At 40.1% G+C, this 22991-nt stretch overlaps 1 protein-coding gene across 2 annotated transcripts in view; it reads right to left on the bottom strand.

The window, feature by feature from the left end:
- Positions 1-339: 339 nt before the first annotated feature.
- LOC105938036 (meiosis inhibitor protein 1) overlaps positions 340-22991 on the bottom strand; it is a 110176-nt gene continuing 87524 nt past the window's right edge. Inside the window, exons 26-33 of one of the 2 annotated variants that reach the window (XM_036148702.1) lie at positions 17707-17885; positions 17311-17395; positions 14742-14926; positions 9115-9196; positions 7743-7849; positions 6460-6591; positions 1928-2046; positions 340-901 (exon numbers count right to left, since the gene is read on the bottom strand). In XM_036148702.1, the coding sequence (XP_036004595.1) occupies positions 862-901; positions 1928-2046; positions 6460-6591; positions 7743-7849; positions 9115-9196; positions 14742-14926; positions 17311-17395; positions 17707-17885 (929 nt within the window). In that variant the 3' untranslated portion in view covers positions 340-861. The remainder of the gene's footprint in view (positions 902-1927; positions 2047-6459; positions 6592-7742; positions 7850-9114; positions 9197-14741; positions 14927-17310; positions 17396-17706; positions 17886-22991) is intronic. The other variant, XM_036148703.1, reaches the window with a different exon arrangement.

The following is a 22991-nucleotide window of genomic DNA, read 5'->3' as shown; positions in this document are numbered from 1 at the left end:
TGCCTTGACTCAGAGAGATATTGATGTTCACAGGGCTTCTCCACCAAATCTGACTGAGTTTGGAAAGCAGCATGGGCGTGTAAAGCTGGTGGAGACAGACCCCAGAATACTTGCAGATGTGATTGCAGCAACAAGGCGACAACAATATACTGCCTCCCCAGGGGCTTAATACAAATGCACGCCACACATTTCTTAGATTTGTATTTGTACAAAAAAAAGAGATAAAATAAAAAAAGAAATAAACAGTGAATCAGTTTCCCAAAATACTCTGATACAATGTTCGCTCCATATCCTTAATCCCTAGTTGTGACATAAAATGTGACAAAGTCAGAGACGTCTGAATACTTCTGCAAGACACCGTATCACCAAATTGTCCTTCATTCACATGACTACAATAATCTTTAACCTCTGCAGAACAGAGAGCAGGATGAATACTTTTGTGAGGCCCTGCAGAGGTGCACCGCTGAAGAGGGTGGCTCTATTATCATTCAGAAACGACAACAGTGGTGCTTTAATGGCACAGCGAACAACAGTTTATTTGTCATCTAAGAACATCCAAACAACTCTCCACCAGAGAATACAAGTAGCGTAGTAGAAAAATGTCACCGAGCACATTTTCTGTTCTACTGTGACATTTCTTGCTCTCTCAGGAGCGGCACCAACATCTGCTCCTCCTGACAGTAAAGACCTTCCCGTCTGCACAGTTTCTTCTCCAACACCGGCTCAGATATGAACCGTAATCCCAGTTCGCTCTGCTGCTGTTACACAAAACAAGTGTCATGACGAACATGGACAGAAAGAACACAGGAATCAAAGAGATGGGAAAGGGGAAAGCTCAAAAATCGATGGATCAGCCTGTCTTCAGAGAGATCTCAGACAGAGGGACACATCTCCAACATGTCTGAAGACACACGAGTTAAGGATCAATAAAGCCGAGCATAAAAGCTTAGCTGTGAATAATTTAACAGCAAACACTTTAAACAAAAAAAAAAAACAGCTTTCTCCCAAATGAACCTAAAATGACACGGATGTTACTTATTTAACTAGAGTCAGTGTTGATCCAGTTTAACTTGCTGTCAATCATTTGTTTCCTTCAAACATAGCTCAAACCTTTAATGGAGTATCTTTGACCAGCAAATGCAAAGTGAGATTAAAACCTCTATAAACAAGTATAAAACACAAATAAAAAACGGAAACTCATCTATTATCTAGATTAATTACACATAGAGTAAAATATTTCCAGCCTTTTTTGTGTAATTTTGATGATTATGGCTTAGAGTCTAAAAAAACGCTTAGTCTAAAAAAAAAAAGAAAAAAGAAGAAAGTAGTGAGTGGATAGAAACATACTTTTCAGAATCCTGACATTTCTGTATAAAATATTCCTTTTAATTGATCTTATGTAATATTTAATATTATTTCCAGACACCGTATTTTGGGTTTCCATTACCTTTAAGCCATAATCATCAAAATGACGAAATACAATCTCACTCTATGCGTTCTATATAAGTTTAACTTTCTGAAGTAGGAGACAAAAACTATTGAACTGTTTCACAATATTATGTTTTTAGATAATAGATACAAGAAGAAAGAAACAATATACCTGGGACTGTGTGTGTTAGAAAAAGTTGGCTGAACACTAGTTTACCTGTAAGTACTGAGTGGCTGCACAGCATTAGACTGTTATGTTCAACACACTTATAGTAAAAAATGCAACAAACATGAATAAAACAAATCAATTAAAAGGCAGCACTGTGATCTGAAGTGCAGTACATGTGTCTTTAATCTGGTTTTTGTGTAAATAACTCTTGCCTGTTACAGAGCTGATACTGCAGAAAGTGAGCTGCAGGTCATCGGTGAACAAGTGTGAACTACGTACAGTTTAGTCCAGAGACGTCACTGAGTACGTCTCACTTTAGGTGATGGATACAAAACATTGGACCCCCCCTCGCTGCAGTTCTCAGCAGATGTCTGTGGGCCAAGAGACTCCATCAGTTTTCTCACTCTCTGCTTGTGAGCCGCTGTAGGTACAGGAACGCCGCTCTGGATCTAAGGGAGGAATATGATCTTAGGTTCAAAGCTGGATGAGACAACACCAGAGACATAAACAGAGTTTTAAAAGAAAGAGCTCCGCACATACTAGTCTTGACACGACATGACATGTGGGTGATAAAAAAGGTTAAAATACACGAGAAGCTGCGGGGTGAAGCTGGATTTGAGCTGTCATGCGTACCCAGAGACAGAAAACATTCAAACTCCTTAGATCGGAATGCTTCGCAAAAGTTTTCAGTGTTCGGTGTTCTACTCAGAAGGGACCAAAACTGAATTTCTTGCTACAGAATGATATGTAAGGTGGACACCTAGCACTGCACAGCTCCCTGAACACACCGTCCCCGCTGTGAAATGCGGCGGTGGCAGCATCGTGGTCTACTTCACGCATGGGAAGATGCAAGTCGCTAAATATAAAAAGAAAACGTGTTACGGGCTGCGAAAGACTTGAGACTGGGATGGAGGTTCATCACGCGGCCAGAGCTGCCATGAAATGGTTCAGATCAGCGTGTTAGGATGGCCCAAAGTCCAGATCTAAATCCCACTGAGGATCACTGAGAGACTTGAAATTTCACGTTCTCTATCCAATCTGACTGTGCTGCAAATAAATGCTAATTGTCAGATTTTTTTTTATTTATTTTGTATTTAAACTTTTATTTGAAAAGGCAAGTTACAATTACTTTGGACAAACCAGCTTCCACCACATTGGAAGTATGAGCAGAAATAACACAAGCCAATCCGGTATTTTTGTATAATAACCGAACATTCATAACAAAAGAGTGAGTGGGGGCTGAGGCTGGGTCTACTCTTGTTTTTCTTAAGTTATGGGAAAAGCACAATCAAGAACATAATTTTGCCATCATCCTGAACCGGGGTGCAATACACATCACAACTGTATTTACATGTGGTAGACATATTTAGTCAACAGGGATTACTGATTTTACAGTTTGTCCATTTAGACCAGATCCTGAAGAATGATTCCCTTCGACCTTGAACAGAAAAAGATAATTTCTCTAGAATGTAAATGTCCTGTACAATATTGACCCAGTCCTCAACTGTATGTGTTCCAGGCTTTAACCATTTTCTAGTGATTGTCTTTTTGCTTACTGCCAGAAGCATTAGCAGCAGTTTTTTATCTTCCAGAGTCCAGTTACCAAATTAAATGTTTCCCAAGTATAGGGATTCACATTTACATGGGATTCTTTCATTAAAAAGATGTTATTTAGGTGGGAACACATTTGCTCCCAAAAAACTTTAATCACCGGACAGCTCCAGAAGATGTGATGGTGATTTGCCCCGTTTGTTCCACAGAGCCTCCAACATGTGTCTCCGCTCCCCCGATGTTTTTTCTGAACTGTTTTTCCAACAGAACTGTCTCCAAGTATTGGAGCTTGAGGTCTAATGGTCCGATTTTTACTTCAAAAAAATATTTGGAAACCAGGTGATCTTTTCTCTCCACTTATTTACCGCAATTTTTGCAAAACCTTGTGCAAAAGTTGAAGGGCCGTGAATACTTCTGAAAGGCACCGTATCACCAAATTGTAACTTTATTTACGCGACTACGATGATCTTCAGTGCCCAACAGGAAGCAGCTGCAACCAGCCGCTTTGGGTGTTATGTCCTAGCTGGTGAAAACAGAGCTGAGACTTCTGAACATCACTTAGAATAACCGACCGCTTTTCCACCCCGTCTGCACTCATTAAATATTAAACTGATTATTCCATCATAGGTTAGCAGAAATACACTAAATCTGTCTTTATACAACAGATCTTCTCATACAACTCTAGAAGGTGGCAATTTGAGGCAAAGACGTTTAAATCAAACGTTTTGGATTTTAATCCGGTCAGATGAGTGAGCAGCCACCATCTTGTCTGACCAATCAAAATGGCCCGTTAGTCACATAGAAACACACAGACGGGCATTTTCCCGTGAACAGAGGTTTGGTGAAGACTTGGAAAACAACCCAGAGCTAAACTGGTGCATGCACTGAAAGCGCGCATAGGCTCACAGCCGACTGATATGCCAGGGCTTGTACGAGGGAAACAAGAGGCGAAACAATGCCTCGGTACCACGTTGAGCCTAAGTGCACACATCACACTGTGTAGCCTAATGTGTGTCGGTTTTAAATCACGGACATCGTAGTGGAAACAATAAATCAAGCTGTGCTGAGAGCGTCTAGAGAGCAACATTTGATCAATCTAAGCTTTTAGGAATACGCGCATGCGTTTAAAGGACCAGTACACGGAGGCACAGGCAAAACACACGGTTAACGCAGGCAAGCTGACACATTTGCATGCAGTCACATAGTTCATGATTCATTGTAGCAGTGGGGGCTGCAGTGTGGGCCATCATGCCATCATTCTGTCAGTCTTCCAACTCGGAGCCCTTTGCAGAGAATACTAAATGCAGTTCTGGTCATATCTGGGGTGCCAGATTCAATCTGATGTGGCTGCCGTTCCTTCTGTGTTTTATAATGTCTTGAAGGAACCCCAGACGGGCTTGCTGTAGAGCTGACAAGGATGACAACAAGGATGCTGTTTGGATGGCACATTTTTAGCAGGGATAATCTGGGTGACTTGGCAAACAACACTCACTGTGGAGGAAGTTTGTGTGAGAGCCGTGGTCCCAGCTGAGCAGAGAAACGAACAATTGAGCACATTCAGTGTCACAATTCGCAGAGGAAAATGACACGACTACATTATTTTTGCATTGAACTAAATTTGTTTTATATTTGTCCAGATGGAAATCATCTGTTTGCAGTAACGGTGAAGCCAAAACCTTTCTAGGTGTAAAGGTGCGTTCACACCGAGCGCGAACAAGGCGAATGGAGCGAGTGATTTAAATGTTCTCCCTTTGTCACGGCGTGATCAGGAGCGAATCAACGGTCAGTTGTGAAGAATGAAGAAGACTCTGTTAGCTAGTTTCAGTGTTAGTGAGGCATTTAAAATGAAGTCTGAAGACGCTCAATATGTAAGAAGCTATCTATTGCCACAATGGGTGTTTGGGTTTTAGCAACTGAATCAGGAAAATTAATTACAGCCAAATTAAAAGCAAAACAAAGTTTGTCCGTTTCATGTTTTCAAAGAGTACAATTTTAAATGTAATTAAAAATGTTGGATTAGGAGATTTTGATAGTGATTTGGAAATCTTTCATTTGAGATAAAGCTCTATGAACTCTACAGGGAACATACCCGTAATCCACTGTTTTTAAGGCTCACTGCGCTAATCATGCTAATTGCTAACATATGCTGCTGTCAACGGTTCAAAATGTCGACTATATAATTTCAAGTTTGTTTTGAAGTAAAAGTGAACTCCCGTTTGACAGCAGGACTGTGCTCTGCTGCACAGGCTCATGCTGCTGCTGGTCCTGACAGTAAAGCTCAAAGTTATTCATACTCCTGGCAGGTTTAGGTCAACAGTGATGTTTTAATTTGACCAACATGTTTCTTTTGACTAAAAGTAATCTAAATGTTTTGGGGTAGCCTGGCCAGAGATCTGACCTGAATCTGTGGAGGGAGTTAAAGATTAGGGTGATGGAAAGAGAGGGCTCTGTAACGTTGGGTCATTTTAGATAAAAACCTAGTTTTATGCCATTTTATTGGTTTTATGGCGAAATCAGGTACATTAACCTATGCAGAGAGTACAAAAGTTGTTAGTTATTTGCACTGAACTTGGTATTGGGAGATCAGGGTTTCTTAAAACTGTTGATTCAAAATCAGCCACAAAGTCTCTTGATGCATTTTTAACTCTATTATCCAACATCAATTGTGTGGAACTGGCACATCTCTTCTTGCATATCTTTGTTTTTTGTCTGCAACAAACTGTGCACAAAGAGGCAAATAGATAACATTCTGACTAAAAGTCTAGAAATGATAAGGTGTTATGCAGGAAGAAAAAGAGGCAGTGATTTATTCCTCCACAAATTTGATCAGCTTCCAGTTCAACATCTATGCCAATAAAGATGCCCGCTAAAGATATAACCATATAATTAATTTTAATAAATTTAAGCCTAATCTAAATATTTCAGAATACCCTTTTTAATATTTTTTTTTAAATGTTGGCATTTTTATTGACAGAGACATTATTCTGAAAAGCTGATTACCTGGCACACGCTGCTCAGGTAATTACCGCCCCATTGTGATAATTCAGTTTTGCAATTAGATTGCAAGAACATTAAACCGTAATCACAGACCCCAGATTAGTTTTGATCTTTCCATAAATCTGCGCTCATAAATTATGTGAAACACCCTGAGGCAATAAATTACATCATTCTGCTGGCCAACAACATGGCGGTGCTCAGCTGAGAATGTTCCCCACCGAGAAAACTATCGTCTATTATGGTTTCTGTCCTTTTCGGATAATGGGAGGCCCGTCATTGTCAGAATCCACACAATATTTGGACACGCAGCTCACCTGTGTGAGAAGCAACCTTAGAGCCCGCGCCGCCTCACGGTGGAGCTCCTTTATCCCCGTGCTCTCCACGGTATCAATCACATGGAGCAGGTCCGGCTCCCACGGGACGGCTGTGCTGCTGTACTGCAACAGCTGTAAACAAGGCACACCATCAGGAGGACATAAAAATAGAAACGCACAACCTTCCACAGAGACAGGAAGAGAACGAGGGTTCAGATGGTGAAGCATTGAAATCGAGGTAGTCTCTAAAGCTAACAGGCCATCATAGGTGAGGTAATATAGCATTTATTGTACATGTGTAAAAGCATGGATGTTTTTAAAATGGTGACTTTCTTGTCTGGCAGATATTGCCATACAACGTGCAGAAAAAGGACTCCTCTTCATCTTGCCACAGCACACAGTCCTTTAGAACTAGGGCTGTGCATAAAAATCGATACAAAGATTAATATCAATGTTTTTAAAAATGATTTAATATCGATATTCTGGCTTTCAGTAGCGATATACCTTCCAACACCTAGGGGGCGTTATTACAGCGCGGCATTACTGTTCACAGCGAGGAAGTGCAAGTGAGACGAATTTGCGGAATGACCGACAGGATTTTAGAAACACCTTCATCCCTAAAATCAGATGTTTGGGCACATTTTTTGGTTTCTGTGATGCGTTAAATGCATTGAACCAAATGCTCTTTATTTTCTTGTTAATATATCAGTGTTCAATAAATTTTAAATAAATATAATATTTAACTGTTTTTGTTGATTGAATGACTTTTAGCATTAATTTGAAAGTAATAAATATCGATATTGGAGTCAAATGAAATCAAGCTGACTGAATCGAGAATCGCATCGAATCGGCTTATCCTAGATGACACCCAGCACTATTTAGAACTATAAAGGTCAACGCCCCATGCAGCAGGAAGGGTATAACATGACTGCTAAAATACCTCAACGATGGCGGTGGTTTTAATTTTTGCAAATCTTGCAAACTATTTATTCAAGACAGTATCCATAAACACCGGTGGGTTATCTGGGCTACTGAGCCTGTTGGGTCGTTACTCTGGACCAGGCCATCTGGGTACTTATTATTTCACCTATACAGCCTAAGACAATACACACAAATTTACAACTTGACCCTTAGAGTGTACTCTACCAATAGTACACAATACTCAGGTGAGGTAAACCTTTACACTACAATGCACATTAATTTCCAATATAAAGCGTTCGTTACTGCTCAAACCTTGTCAGATGTTTTCAGTATTGGAAACATGTTTGTTGGAAAAATCTTACAAGTGTGATGAATCTGAGCAGAGCGGGGTGCAGAAGGCCTTTCTCTCCTGAGCTGAGCTTGCAGTACAGGAGGAATCGCGACCAAGGCAGACACACCGCATGCTTGGCTAAGTGAAGAACGAGACAAACCGAACAGCAGGAAAATGAGAAACCACCAGACCAAACGACAGTCAACAAAAAGTCTAAACACGTGCAAAACATCAAGACGTCCAGAATGCCTTTTTCTGCTGCAGCGTTAATGACAGAGACGAGGAAAAAAATATTGATCTGACTTGAAGAACTTGAACTTGTTTGCGTAATTATTATTTAACCCAAATCACAGGTCTAGAGAGTACAAACAAGACTTTGTTCAAGCAGTTTCCAGTTTAGGAACTCTTAGATGCATCCCTTCTCAGACAGGCCCGTATCAAATGGTTGAATTTCCTCATGAACGTCATTCAGCTCTGCAGAGGTCCGGCAACGAGCCATTCATTTGACTCAGATCTGTTAGAAGAGGGGTGCAGACCAGTATCTCTCGAGAACTGGACTTGGGCATGTCTCTTGTAACGCAGTTTCTCAACCCTGATCTTCTGGGTCCACTGTCCTGCTTGTTTTAGGGGTTTCCTTCCTGCAACACACCTGACTTAAATAAATGGGTAATTAAAAGGCTTCTGCAGCCCTTTCCAGCATGCTGAGGAGGTAATGTGATCATCTGAATCACGTGTGCTGCAGCAGAGACGCAGCTAAAGCATAAAGGACAGTGAGCCCTGAGAACCAGGGTTGAGAAATATGTTCTCACCATTATCCTTCCATGGGAAGGAGACAGTTTAGGTCACACTCATGTTCTCACTAAACGATGATCTCAAACATAAAACTGGTTAGGAATGGATAAAGTAGGCTAAAATTACGCTAGCTGAATTGTTTCTAAGATCATGCCAACTGAAAAATTGTGGACTACATCTAAATGCTGGATAGATGCTACGAAGATGGTGAAACATCCAGCCAGAACTATACCAGAAGCTCTTTAGTTTGATAGTAGTTGAAGTACAATTTGCCCAATGGTATTTCACCAAATCTTAGTGAGACTGTGTTTATTTGGCCAGCATGTATAACTTCAAGTTAGTGGATTGGAGGAAAACCACAAAAAGAACTTGTGTACTCGCAGTGGTCTGTTGTCTCATAATTTCAAACACAACAAAGAGGAGCTCAAACAAATCGTTTACAGCCCAAAACAAACATGACTCTCATGTCCATGGATCTTCTGACCAGAACTGTGAGTGATTTATTTAATTTTTTTTATCTGAAATGTAATTGAGTATTTTTTCCTCTCTGTGTCCTTAATCACAGATTTATGACGGTATTACCAGCTCTCGCTCTTCCAGCTTTTCCGTACCTGAAGCGGGATTCTTTCTTTTAAGAAAGCCCAGCAGGGAGCTTAGACAGTTGACTGAGGTTCTCAGGAGCAACTCGTGTTTCTGAGAAGGAAGACATCCAGAAGGAAAACATTTGACAATTCAACAAATACGGAAATAGAGACTTAAACACACCATTTATGAGAAGTTACCGTTTTCAAAGTCTAACATTTACAAAAACAGGCTTGAGAATAAACAATCTCTTGTAACACTTTTGAAATGATTTGAACTTTTTCACATTGTTACTATTAAACTTTAATGCACTTTAACGAAAATTTAAGCAATAGACCAACAAAATGCAGCACATAGCTTTGAAGTGGAAAGAAAAGAAGGCATGCTTTTCAAAATATTTCCCATAATCTGATACGTGTGGCATGTATATCAGCGTTCACTGCATGTCTTTTGGTATAGTTCTTGCATCTAATGAAAGACATCTACTTCCTATTCTGCTTTGGAAACCCCTAGAGCTCAGTCAGATTGGTTGGAGAGTTTCTATAACAGGGTTCACAGTCAAACCGGTATCCTGAAACTTTAAGATGCGTCCCTCGTCCTACACACGTGAATCAAATGGCTAAACCACTTCAGTAAGGCTGCATCTGAAAAAGTCTGATTGGTAAGAACATGGAGAACTGCAACAGCGTTCTCCATGATAAGTGGTGTCCAAATAGTGCAGTTAGTAAATAAAGGAGGTAAGAAAAGGAGCCTGTATGCTTCCTATCATAGTTCCTTTAGCATGGGGAGCTTGTGAAGATTCTGTCATCCAGGTCAGGATAAATCCCAAAAAAGGATTCACTGAAAAAAGAAACCAGGGCAGTTGTCCACTTTATGTTAACATTTAATTTCTGGTTAACACATTAAAAGTGTTTGTTGTCTTAAATAGAACTTCGTTTTCTAGTAAACCTTAGATAATTGTTTTTTTTAAGGTTTTTATGGCACTAGTGGCTCGTTTTTATACAGTGGGCTGACTCCCTGTTGCAGAGGAGTGGACCAGTTTAGGTTCAATTTGCATGTTATCTAAGCCATTACAAGGCCTTTGTTGGGCAGTAGTATAAAGCTTGGTACTGCACATTACTCCAGACTTTTTGAATTGAGAAAGCTTCCGGGATAGGAAGCGAAACGTCTTCAAACTTCGGAAAGAAGTCCAGTTGTTTTGTTTTTTACTTTTTTGGAATGACAGGTAAGGGAGTATGAGAGAGGGGGAGAGACATGCGGCAAAGGACCACAGGTCAGAGTCGAACCTGGGTCGGCCACGTGGAGGACTAAGGCCTTCGTACATGGGTTGTGTGCGCTAACCACTGCGCCACCGAAGCACGCGTACATAATTGTTTTTAACGCAACAAACATTTGTAACAACTGCCCTGATTTACATTTTTGAGCGCATTCTGGTCAGGAGTTTGTGTGGTTTTCACACATGAATATGAATTAATCTAAACCATTTCTTGGTTTGGTTGATGTTTTCAGGCTGTCGTCGCGTTGTAAGGTTGTAAGGTTGTAAGATAAATCTGAGTCCCAACATCCGTGATCAGCCTCCCTGTCCCTGGTGAACAAAGAAGCCCCCCAGCATGATGCCACCACCCCGTTTCATTGAGAGACTGCTGTCTTCAGGGTGCTGTGAAGTGTTAGCTTTCTCCCCCACACAACATTTACAGATTTTTGTGGGTTGACCACTCTGTGTTAGTTTATAAATTAAAATCCTAAAATGCATTGGAATCTGTGGCGGTATTATGATAAAATTTTAAAACGTCCAAGCGGTATGAAGGCTTTTGATAGACAGTACTGATTCTTAATCATATTATTACAATGATGCAGGTTCTGTACAGTCGAGCAGATTATTTTCCACCAAAGAAAACATGTAAGGGAGTCAGGATTGCTCTGTCAGTACGCTCATATGTCATCCTGACAACTGTTAGAAAGTGAGGCGACAATGACAAATTGCACACCGTGATGTCCTGATATGTCGTCAGCAGTTACATTTGTCATTAGATTGCTGTGATAAGGCGTCACGCAGACACAAAAAGGTGTGAGTTTCTCAATCTCCCTTTTCTTTTTTTGAGCGTGTTGCTGTAAAAACCGAATCAATTGGCAGATTCTGCAACTCAGACATGATGAAAACGAACAGTTCATACAGTTGCGGGTTTTTAACACAGTTACAGCCTGAGATGTTGATAAAAAGGACTTCTATAAAATCCTTAAAACATTAAAGTAATTAAGAAGTGGGACCTTAACTCTTAGTTTTCAAAATAGTAACAAAACAAGGTGCTAAAATAATTTCTCATGAAAGAGATAAAAATGCGTGTTTTATTCCAGAACCTCTCCTTCACCTCACGAGGTGAACCCTACTGAAAACTGAATGTTTTAAGCTTTTATGCTAAACTAACATTTTATGCAGAGATCGAGGGCAGCTGTTGCAAATTTCGACCTGAAACTGTTTAGCCAGAAGATGTAATTCTGTCAAAGAAATACAAATAATGTGATGCGAGGCTGTGTGAGCTCACTGGGGAGGAAGCAGCAAACGAAGCGATAGATGCAGAGCGAGAAGAAACACATGCATACACGCAGACACATGCTGGCGGATACGCAGAGATGCAGTCAGACACAAAGGGGACAACAAGATGACACAGGAGACAGTGATTGAGCAAGGGTTTAATAATGCATGCATCTCCCACAGCCCAGATGCTGACAGTAAGCTCTGCATGGTGCCCAAAAATACAAGAAGTAGGCCAGATGCATACGACAACTACGGAGTTATACCCTAAGCTCCAGGAATACTGGCAGAGGCAACAAAGAAAAGAAGTTGGCTGGATGGGCAGAGGGGGACGAGAGAGTCAGCGAGGGGAAGAGGCAGGAGAAAATGAAAGCCAGATGAGGGTGTAAACATGGAGTGAGGGGAAAGAAAGACGTGTAAAATGGAGAAGAGGAGCTTTCCTTCTGCAGCTGAACCAAAGAATCAAGAGTTAAGAGAGCAAAAATACCAAACGAGTGATTTGGAAACTGTTCCTCATATCAGCTGCAGAACAGCAGAGTGCAGAGCGCTGAACCATAGCAGTATAGTTTTCTACACAAGGAGAGAGATAGGGCTGGTGTTGAACTAAAGGTTGGTGTGCTGCGGCACAAAGTGTTACGAGCCACATCCAGGCCTTGCAAAACGTGCTTCTACTCCTTGGAAATAAAAAGAATTGTGATGTGTAATTGTAGCCTCTCTCACCTCTAGCACCTTCTCACATCTAGAGACAGATATTTTTTTTTACCTCTTTCTTCTGTGCAAAATAGCTGTGTAGCTCCTGTGAACAAGTCTCGACTCTAACTGGTACTTCTTTTTTAAACATGAATATGATTTAATCTGAATTATTCAGTTATAGCTCAGGCTGTATGTTAATTGTTGCCCTCCAGGAGGGTTAATTTAAGCCTCTGTCTCAGGTCTGTTCTAGTTTTCTTTTAGGATTACCTGGTATCTAACTCCAGCCATCCTCCACATCCAGCAGAAGCGAAACTACATCACGCTTGGGTTCATTTGCAATGTCGGTTTTTTGCCACGCATTGCTTTTTTAAGATCTTTTTAAAATATTATTGTTTTTTATTATTTATTCCATTAAAATTAGCTTTTTTTGACTTTTGAATATTGTTGTAACTTAATCGTGTTTTAATGTTTATGCTCTCTTTGTTTAGTGCTTTGGAATTTTAACTCATGAAAGGTGCTACATAAATAAACTTTCTGCTCATTAGAATAATAAATTGCGATCATATGAATTTGTTTTTTGCAGCTTAGGGATGCATAGCATTAGGAACAGCAGGCCAAATGCATTATTGGCATGAAGACTTTGCATGCATCAAATTTGAATTTTAATATCCAACCAATACCCACATCCAAGCACTCCTTTGGGATTGCAATATTGCAAACATAAATATTGTGAAGATGACTGCGATTCAATATACGGTGCAGCTTTGCTGAAAATATTCATAAACGTGAGCTCAGTGTTTCCTATGCAAAAGGAAGATATTATGAAAAGCATGGAAGTTACTGGAAGTTTATTCTTTATCATTTTACTACTTGTGTCAAGGCAATCATTTAATTATATTCAATTATTTTTACTTGACTTATTATTTTAAGCCAGCATTATGAACTACCAGGTCGAATGCTTTTGAGAACCTGATTCTAGCGTCTTTACCTCAAATTATGTGAATCTTGAATGTTTCCCAAAAGTTTCAGCTTCTGACCCACACAGCAACAGTGGTGGAGACAAACGGACCTCTGCTATTGTTACAACTGAAGGTATTTAAACATTGTTGATATAAGTAAATAAAAAAATGCAGTAATTTCTCCCGAAGCATGGTAAAAGCCACTGAGTAAAGACGCTTGCACACACAGAGCAAGCTGGAAGTGTCCCCTCTGTCATGTCGTTGCACATGTTGGATTCAGGACCTGAACTCCTGATAAATGGGAAAAGAGGTTTTCTCTGCAGACGATGCCGCCTCAGCGTACTGTTGTGGTTTACTTTGATCAAGCTTTAGTTTGGCTGTTTCGATAAAATTCAAGAAGTGCAATCTGCTCAATTTTTTTGCCAAAGTTTTCCACCCGTTACCTGCTTTGTTTCTGTGCCTGAATTATGTGGCCGAATACATTAAATACATGCAGATGCATACACAGCTCACATGTTGTGTGTGTGTGAGTGATTTACAGGACCTTTCACCCTCAATGTTCAACATAAATGACCTGAGTGCACTTCATGCATGTTATTCAATAATAACGGGTCTTCTTAACGGGGTCATTTTCCAGAGGTCTGTTTATAAATCTGTGCACATGAAGCATCTGTTAGAATGTTCCATAATATAAAGTTTTATTCTGAATAATAATAATAATAAATAAAAAAACGATATCTTGATTTAAGACACAACGTAGAGAGATTATTTAAAGACAGACGAGCCAGGTTTCACTGGGACACATGATGAACTCTACCTCAGTCAACCTTTTTGTTTGTAAAGGCAGCAGGACAGTTTGCCCCCCTGTTTTGCTCCAAATTTATATAAAAAAGTTTATTTTGTCAAATTGTTTTGAGTAAAACAGCAATTTTGATTGAGAATGTGATGGTATCTGCTCAGGCCACAATTTACATAAATATGTAGAAATATTGGAGGATTTTTTTTACATGCAGACATATAGCCTTGTTAAAACATGGGCCATAAGTTTAAGCACAGAGAGACACGATTTTCTCTGTAGTTCTGCTTTTGTTTCTGGTTCCACAATTTGTGCTTCCTTCTAATTGAGAAATTGAAACTTTGAGTGTAGCTCCTGTGTTTAATGCTCCTACATTTTTGCTCAGATTTTTAAAAAACATTTAGTTGATCATATTTTTGCACATCTGACATTTTTGGTCCCAGGTTGGGATTCAATGACCAAAGTCCTTTAAGAGCAACATTAAAACTTTTGCCTATACTTACCATAAAAATGGTTTATCAAACAAAACCTAAACCTGGCCTTACTTAAAAAAATGTGTATCCTGATGTACATCAATCATCAGGGACCTATTCTTACAAACAGAGGCATGATCCACAGGATGTGTCTAATATTTTGATAAACACACAAATACAAACATCCACAAGTGGTAAAAACCTGCATAAGAAGACCACTGAGAGCAGTTAGGAGGCACTGGGCCCCAGTGGAGCCAAGTGGGTACAACGCTCCATCTTCAGCCTCCAGAGGCCTGGGCCCAACTAGTCCAGGACCGGTGCTCAAACACACCAGTGGTGACGCCAGGTCAACATCAAGCAAAGCCTGCAGCATCCTCAGGTAGCTGACTAGTGAGGCAAAATGAGAAAGAGGCAAGGGTAATATTTAGAAAGTGAAACTCATATTTTATATAGATAACTGTAGTTTACAGTCATTTAAAAGTCCAAAATTCAGCATTACACAAAATGATGTTACACAAGACAATACATTTTATTTTAAATACAGAAATGTTGGTCTATTGTGCATATGCTGTACAGACTTTGCTGGGGATTCTTTTGCCTAATTTACGGCACCAGTCCAGTGCGGCTAGGACATCTTCAGATATATTCTTTGTTTTAAAAGCAGCTAAACACAGCTGGAGCCCATATCCTGGACCAGTCTCTGTGCCTTGGCTCATGAAGTTTTGACTCCAGCTGCAGTCCACACTTTATGAATCTCTCCAAAAATGCTTTGTTTCGCAATCCTCTGAAGGCCGTGTTCGTCCCGCCTGCTTGTGAACATTTTTGGACCACGCTGTTTCCTTCCACTCAACTTTCCACCAGTATTGTTGTTTTCCATAACTCACTCTGATCTAAAGGCATAGCGTTGTCCCAGGGCTAAGTGTGGGGGTGGAGCTTAGTGGGGCTGTGGTCAGGACAAGGGAAAGTAACATTTTGAAACATGGAGTGACCAGGGCAACATCTGGTGGGTGCCAAGAGTCGGTCTTTTGAGGTGGAGGATTTTTCACCCCCCTCATCACCGGAGGTTGAGGGAGGCTTTGGGGAGGCTTCATTTTGAGCTGCTGGCTAAAGGTGCTGACTCAACGATGTCTGAAGCCGGTGCTGCTGAGGCAGTGGAGGACAGGATGGGTTCATGTACAAGCCTCCAGAACTAAGGCAACCCATTACACTACACTTTCTTCTCACCTTAGACAAAAGTATAAAATCTATTTCTATAAATCGCTAACCTAAAAATCGATAGAAGAATTGAAAAGCTCACTATTCCAACTCGCTATGGAGGAACGTAAGAGACGGAGATGCTTCTCTACAGTGGCAGAGCTACTGACGTCAGCTTTTCTTAATCATGAAGATTATTCAGAAACTTTATTTACGGTTAAGTCCTTCTACCATGTAAAACAGCCAGCTTCTTTAGCAATGAGTGTCTATTGCTCATCATCCTTGTGGCTGGTGTCTGACTGTCAAGTCTTCCCCATGATGGCTTAGCATTTCTGTATTAAAACAATCATTGATCAGATATTTTTTTAAGTTTTCTGAAAAGCCAATTCATGCTTTTATTTGCTCTGAGCCGTAATAATCAAGACTGACAGAAACATATAACTGAAATATATCGCTCTTTGGGTAATGAATCCACTTTTTGAAATTTGTATTTTCATTATAACTACTTCCTTGAGATGCATTTGTAGAAAACTGTTTACTAAATACAAGAAAGACAAAAAGAAGATAGCAAACACAACTTGTGGGAATGTGAGAGCACAGAGAGGAAAGTTTTGAATGCGTGGATGACTGGAATAATCTAACAGCAGCAGAAATGGGCCATGGTGAAAAGAAGTTAAAGAGAATGAAACATTTTTTGGGGTGATATGTGAAAGAGGGCACAGACAATGACCCTAAGATGTCTGAGTGCAGAATGAGAGGGTCAAGGTCTAAGGAACAGATAACCAAGACTAAGAAATAATAAGCCCAAAATAGTAGAATCCAATCCAAAAGTGGCCAACCATTTGAAACACACTTTTGTCATGAATATCAAACTCTGAGCGCCCTGAGGGAGGGAGTCCTAATTAGTGAGAGCACAAAAGAGGAAGCTAAGACAGAGATTCAGAGAAGCAATGCTGGAAAATTAAGTATAAGAGAGCTAAAAACTGAGATACTGAGACAGAGAGGAGGCTGAGTGAGCAAGAGAGGGAAGGAAAGAGATCGGTACGCAGAAGGAGGGAGCCAATACATCACAGTGACCCTGACAGGCTACTTATTTAGCTGACAGACAGAGACACAGGAGCAGCAGCGATGATCTGTCTACGAGCGCCGCAGCGGGATGTGGGACATTTAATATGATGAGGGAGTGTGAAACGCAGGCATGGGGTTAGGGGACTCCACTAAAGATGAAGTCTTGACAGAAAGTTTGCAGAATTTTATAGAAACTAAAGAAAAGACAACCGCGTCAGCATCCTCTGATTCACACTCTATGAAAGCATTGTTAGTCTGGGATGCCTCATGCCAATCAGACTACATGGAAAGTGCACAGGACCTCGGTGCATCTTGTTGATTATGACAGCGTACGGCAGGCTGCTGACATGGACAGAGTAGATGGGGGACAAAAACAACTCATAAAAATCCAACAACTAATCCATCATCCAGCACATCGCACCTATCGCTAAATGAACCGAATGTGAGTCTTTTTTCCTGCAAGGAAAATGTCTTTTAACGTTAAAAAAACAAAGCTCAGCTGTCATTACCCATCAAGAGATTGTCTGTGTTTCTTTTTTGGCAAAACAGTCGCTGCACAGCTGTGTCCAGACTCCAAATAATACTCTTGTGAACCTTACAGAGGAGATAAAGGGAGAATTAGAGAGAGAGAGAGAAAGAAAAAAATATGTGTGAGTCAATCAAAGATATGGCAAGACTAAGGTCAAAACTGTAGCATTCAAGAATGTTTCACTCCTGCATTGTGAAAAGCAGCTTCATGCTGGGATACATATCAAATAAATATAATTGTTCCATATTGTGCACCTGCACACAGCTCTTTACTCAGTTTTGCTGTGTCTCGAGTGTTTTGCCCTTGACTGCTCCTTTATTGCGTGAAGTTCAACCCTGGGGTTGTGATAAGAGCCAAGCTGAGCTGCGGTGTGTACCTGAGCGGAGTGAATGCCCTGCAAGGTAATGAGGGTGGATAGGAGTAGATGGCCGCAGCACAGCAGAGCCAAAGGAGGACAGGCAGACGGAGGGGGGGACGGAGCAGCGGAGGAGGAGGAGGAGATGACTGTCTGCAGCTGGTCCATCAGCCCACTGTTGGAGAGCAGCATGGAGACAGCTGGGAAGGAGAAAGCACCGTGACCTTAAATAATTATGGGATTTGTCATTTGAACATTTTCTGTAAGCGGCCTTTTTCACTGATGGAAAAAAACTCTAAAATTACTTTTTATTTCCCCCAAATTAGAGCAAAGGGGGATTTTATATCATGACATTTAACTGCTAGGAACATGAACAACCGCTAACAGACCACTTGCTTTGAGCCCCCGGCTCACCAGTCTGCATTACTAGTTGAGACTGTTTAGTATATTAGTAGGCACCGATTTTACAGAGGCAGACAAACTGGGCCTTTCCCATTTTCTGCTGACGACAATGCAGGGAAGAATAAAAAAATCTATCAACATAATCAGGGTCTTGACGTGTTTGTCATTTCAAATTTCCATACTTAGCCAGGCTTTAAATTTAGTTCCCGATCCTTTTTAGCCTGTTTTACAGAGTAAATACAAAACTTCACTATGAATTTTTGCCTGATATTTGTATTTTTCCTCATTTCACTACTAATTTAGTCTTTTTTAGAGCTCCACAACATAAAATAAGGTAAACTATTAAATTACTGGTTGGAATGTAACAAAACAGGTTAAAAGCCATAAGGGTTGAATACTATTGCAAGGCACTGTATCTGAATTTTGTGTCTTCGGCACAGGAGTTCCTCAGGGTGAAGCAAGTGCTAACAGAAAGTAGAGTCCTGAAAGTCCTGAAGTTATCTAGCTCCACAAAGCTAGATGACTGAACACCTAATTCTGGACTGTACAGATTCAGCCTGGAAGCAAAATCAGAATGGCTGTCAGGGCTAATGTCTCCTCGGTAAAGCTTTGTGACAAAATTCACCAGTTTCCAGTAGAGAGAATCTCAATGTGTCTTCACACGTTTGAACACAGAGCAGATGATGCTCTGAAACAACTAATCTTGGATCAGTTTTCTAATTTGTTCTGATAATGTGAAAGGAAAGGGGTTAACCATCATATTAAAGCTATAAATAGGGATGGGTACCAAAACCAGGTATCAAAATGGCCCCGGGGCCGGTCTTTGTGGACCAACACGCTTGAACCTCATCGGTCCTCTTAATGGTTTAAGGCACTGTGGGACTCTGTGCCGCGCCGCACTGCAGACTGTGCTCATACTGTCAGTGGCGTGGACTCCGTGCTGACGTCCACGGACGTATGTGGGGCTTTAGGTCGTATTCAGCTTTTCAGGGAAACTCCAACTCAAACAACATTTTATTACCAGTAAGCTGTAGACCCGCAGAGGGGACCGTTAATAGGGGTTAACGTTCTGCTCTCACTTCTTCTTCACTCTCATCCAACGTAAGGAATGGTTCCCCGCTCGCTGATAAAGGTACCACGGCAGAGCAAACAAAAAGGTCCAAAGTTTGGCTTTACTTTTCAAAAATAGTTGTCGACAATGCACGCTGCCATTACTGCAATAACAGCTTTGCCTGCAAAGGCGGAAACGCAAGTAATCTGATAAAACACATCGCGAAAGTGCCTCACATCCAAACAGAAAGATGCAGTGTTTGATCCGCGAGTGCAACAGCAAGCTCTGCCTCTTAATCAGAAACAGCTGGTATGTACGTATGCACGCAAAGAAAACACACGAAGCAATGAAATAAGTTTGTCTTCATTCCTGTAATTAATATGTGCATGATGTTTTAATCATGACGATGTGTAGGCTAATAAATTATTTGTACATTTCATAAGGAGCTTCTAGACGGCCCAAAAGGGCAACGTCTTCTATTTTGGACAGGATAGATTCTTTACTAATACTAACAATTATACAACATTATTTAAGTTAATTTTCAAAGTTTTGTGTGTCATTATTTGTTTTTTCACCCTTTTGTTTGATAAAAAAAAAGGTATCGATAAAGTACAGGATGGATATGGAGTATCGTTAAGAGTACTATCTATAAACCCTTAATGATACCCATTCCTATACGTGTGGTTGGGCAACAATACCCAATATTAACTGGAGATCCGGGAGAATTTCTTTTTAAATCATAAATGTCCAAAGCAGACTAAAATATGACATTAAAGTCTCACTCACTACAAACTACATGACAGCATTAACATGAAGCGATACAGTGATCATTTCTAATTTCAGCTATGCAACGCTGTGAGGGGAATGTTACGTAAAACATACTGTCGGCTCTGAATACATTGAATAATTATTTTTTAGTCCATCAGGAAATGCTTTACCCGCTATATATTCAATTTCAATTCAGTTTTATTTATATAGCGCCAATTCGCAACACATGCCATCTCAGTGCACTTTACAAAGTCAAATTCAATTAAATTATCCAGACAGATTGGTCAAAAAGTCTCCTCTCTAAGGGAACCCAGTAGATTGTATCAAGTCTTGACAAGCAGCATTCACTCCTCCTGAAAGAGCGTAGAGCTACAGGGAGAGTCGTCTGCATTGTTGATGGCTTTGCAGAAATCCCTCATACTGAGCATGCATGACGCGACAGTGGAGAGGAAAACTCCCCTTTAACAGGAAGAAACAACATAATATCTGCATATTCTAAGATGATAAACATTAAATAAATGTTGTAATTTTGCATCCTGATACGAGAGTCTAACTTCATACTAACCTTGAGTAAATACACCCCAGTAATAAGACTACATTTTAAAATTAAAGTGTTTGAGATAATCTAATGGTTTAAAGCATTGCAAAACCACAGATGGTCCAATTACTGCTAAATAATGCTATCAGAGCCTTTCTTTCTTGTCATATTGATGCACAAAATATGTAATAAACATCTGATAAATGTTATGTTGTGAATATTATCAATAATTATCATTCAGTTCTTTACAGAGTAAGGAGCAACACGCTGATTAGTTGGTTAGTTGCGATAAATGTAATTTCAAAACAGTGTTACTTTAACTAGAGAGATGTATGGCACTCTTTAGTTTCCATACCATGAATGACTGGCTGGACTTACTTTCCCAACAGCCTAATGTGGCTTTGTTCTAAACAAGGGAATGGTTTTGTAGCCTTCTTTAAGCCAACTGAACAGCAGTGCAAAGCAACAGGTGTAAGAGTTTCTCCAAATTAAAGCAATAGTTGGTAATCCTGTTAAGAAATACTTTTTGTTATACTGGGTAAAATCATCCTTTCACCACGAAAGCAGTTAATACATTATGCATTCACAGATAGAAGGTTAAAAAAAAAAATAATCGACCTCTGTGGGAGCTCTAAAAACTAACCAATCCCTGTCGTTTGATCCGAAGGGCAGGGATTGGTCCACATACAAGTTTATGAGAAGAAGAGGAAGGCCTCAGTGGAAAGAAATGAGACCAGAGAGGATTTGGGAGATTTTTTCCCCGCTTAGGAGCGGAAGAGCAGGGTAAGATGGTCTTCCACATGCGCAATAATCCTAAAAGGGACTTGGGGAAACATCCGGAAAAATTGCAGACTCAACCTCTAAAACACAGGTTACTCCTGCTCTTTTTCTGGGATCTCATTAAAAAGACTTTCAAACCCTAGGAACAGTATGACGACGTCCTTTTGCAGTTTTTAGTTAAAATAAATTTTAAAGATCGCATGAAAAACCTTGATGCCATACCGGCAACATAAGCTTATCAAAAATTATGCCACAGCAAATCTGAGCTGTATTCAAAGCAAAAGATTGTCCAACAGTAATTTAGTATGTATATAGCTTTGTTTTATCAAGGCACCAAATACTACCCTAAATTTTTATTTTCTCAAAGAGGAATCTGGTGCTATCCCTGCACACTATACCATAGTTTTACCAAACACTGACTGGTCTCAGGCTGAAATCACAGGAATTCACCTCACATGAAGCAGAGAGAATATAGATAGGCTGCAGGAGCAGAAACACTTTCATATTACTAGAAACATAATAAGATTTACCCTCCCAGATGGATGGCAGCTCTCTTGTTAGCAGCACCACCCTATTAACCACAAGCGTGCTCATTGCTGACCTCTGCTGAGTAATTTCCATGGGGCCATGAGCAGCCGGTGTAACCAATCACACATTGCCTCTCTAATAGGAGGCAGGGACACTGTGGGAAAAAAGATTTTTTTAACACATTTTTTTTTGTATTATAAACACATGATTAAATTGGTTGGGTTTGATTGAGCTGCTCTGCAAATCAAGTAGATGAACTGTTCAAAGCTGAGGTACTAATTACTGTTTGTGTGACTGAGTTTTAGGAAATTACTGACACAATGTTTTTCTTCTGAAATCTTTATGCAGCAACTGAGGATAATCCCAAAAGCTTGTTTAGTCTAATTTGATGTTTACTTATGTCTACTAAGCCTTTTGTCAGTAAGGATTAGGATTTTAAATATTTAGCATAAAAAAACAAGTTTTATTTGTGTTAATGGAGTAATACTAAGTAAGATATTTACTGTAAAATCAACCTAAATCATAACAACGCAGCTAGGATTCTTCCAACAAGCTGGACATATCCTGGGCATGCAAAGAGTAAAATCATACTTTCAAACAATTCTGTACAATATTAATATTGCACACAATGATATAAGTACAGCTAAAAAATTGACTAACATTGAAAATGTTTACGATTTATTTAATTCAGAAAGTGAAGCCCATAAGTTTTATAGAGTTATTACACATATAGTGAAATATTTCACACATTTCTATCCTGTAAGATAAAATTAGAATATTGTGAAAAGGTTATTGCATATTCATAAATAGTTGAGTGGAAGGAAAAAGTGTACCAGCAACAGGGGATCACCAAAGCCTTGAGAGGATTGTCAAGGAAAGTCCATTCAAGAATTTGGAGGGAACTTCACAAGGAGTGAACTGAAGCTGGAGTCGGAGTGCAGACGAATCCTTTGCACTGATTTTCTTACCTAGGCTAAGGAGAAAAAGAGCTAAACTGAACTGGACCTAGTGGTCCAAAGTCCTCTTTTCAGGTGAAACAAAATTCTACATGTGATTTAGAAATCAAGGTCCCACAGTCATGAAGGAGGAGGAGAGAGGCACAGAATCCTGAAATCCAGTGTGAAGTTTCCAGTCAGTGATGACTCTTAAGGCCCATTCATACCTCACGTAAAAGACGGATACGGATACGTGTGGAGTGTTTCATACGTTCTAACCGTCGATTTCGTCCGTACTTTGACA

The sequence above is a fragment of the Fundulus heteroclitus genome, chromosome 16 (assembly GCF_011125445.2).
Source record: "Fundulus heteroclitus isolate FHET01 chromosome 16, MU-UCD_Fhet_4.1, whole genome shotgun sequence".
In the NCBI taxonomy this organism is placed as follows: domain Eukaryota; kingdom Metazoa; phylum Chordata; class Actinopteri; order Cyprinodontiformes; family Fundulidae; genus Fundulus; species Fundulus heteroclitus.
The sequence above is the reverse complement of the archived record's forward strand: the minus strand, read 5'-3'. Positions and strand labels throughout refer to the sequence as shown.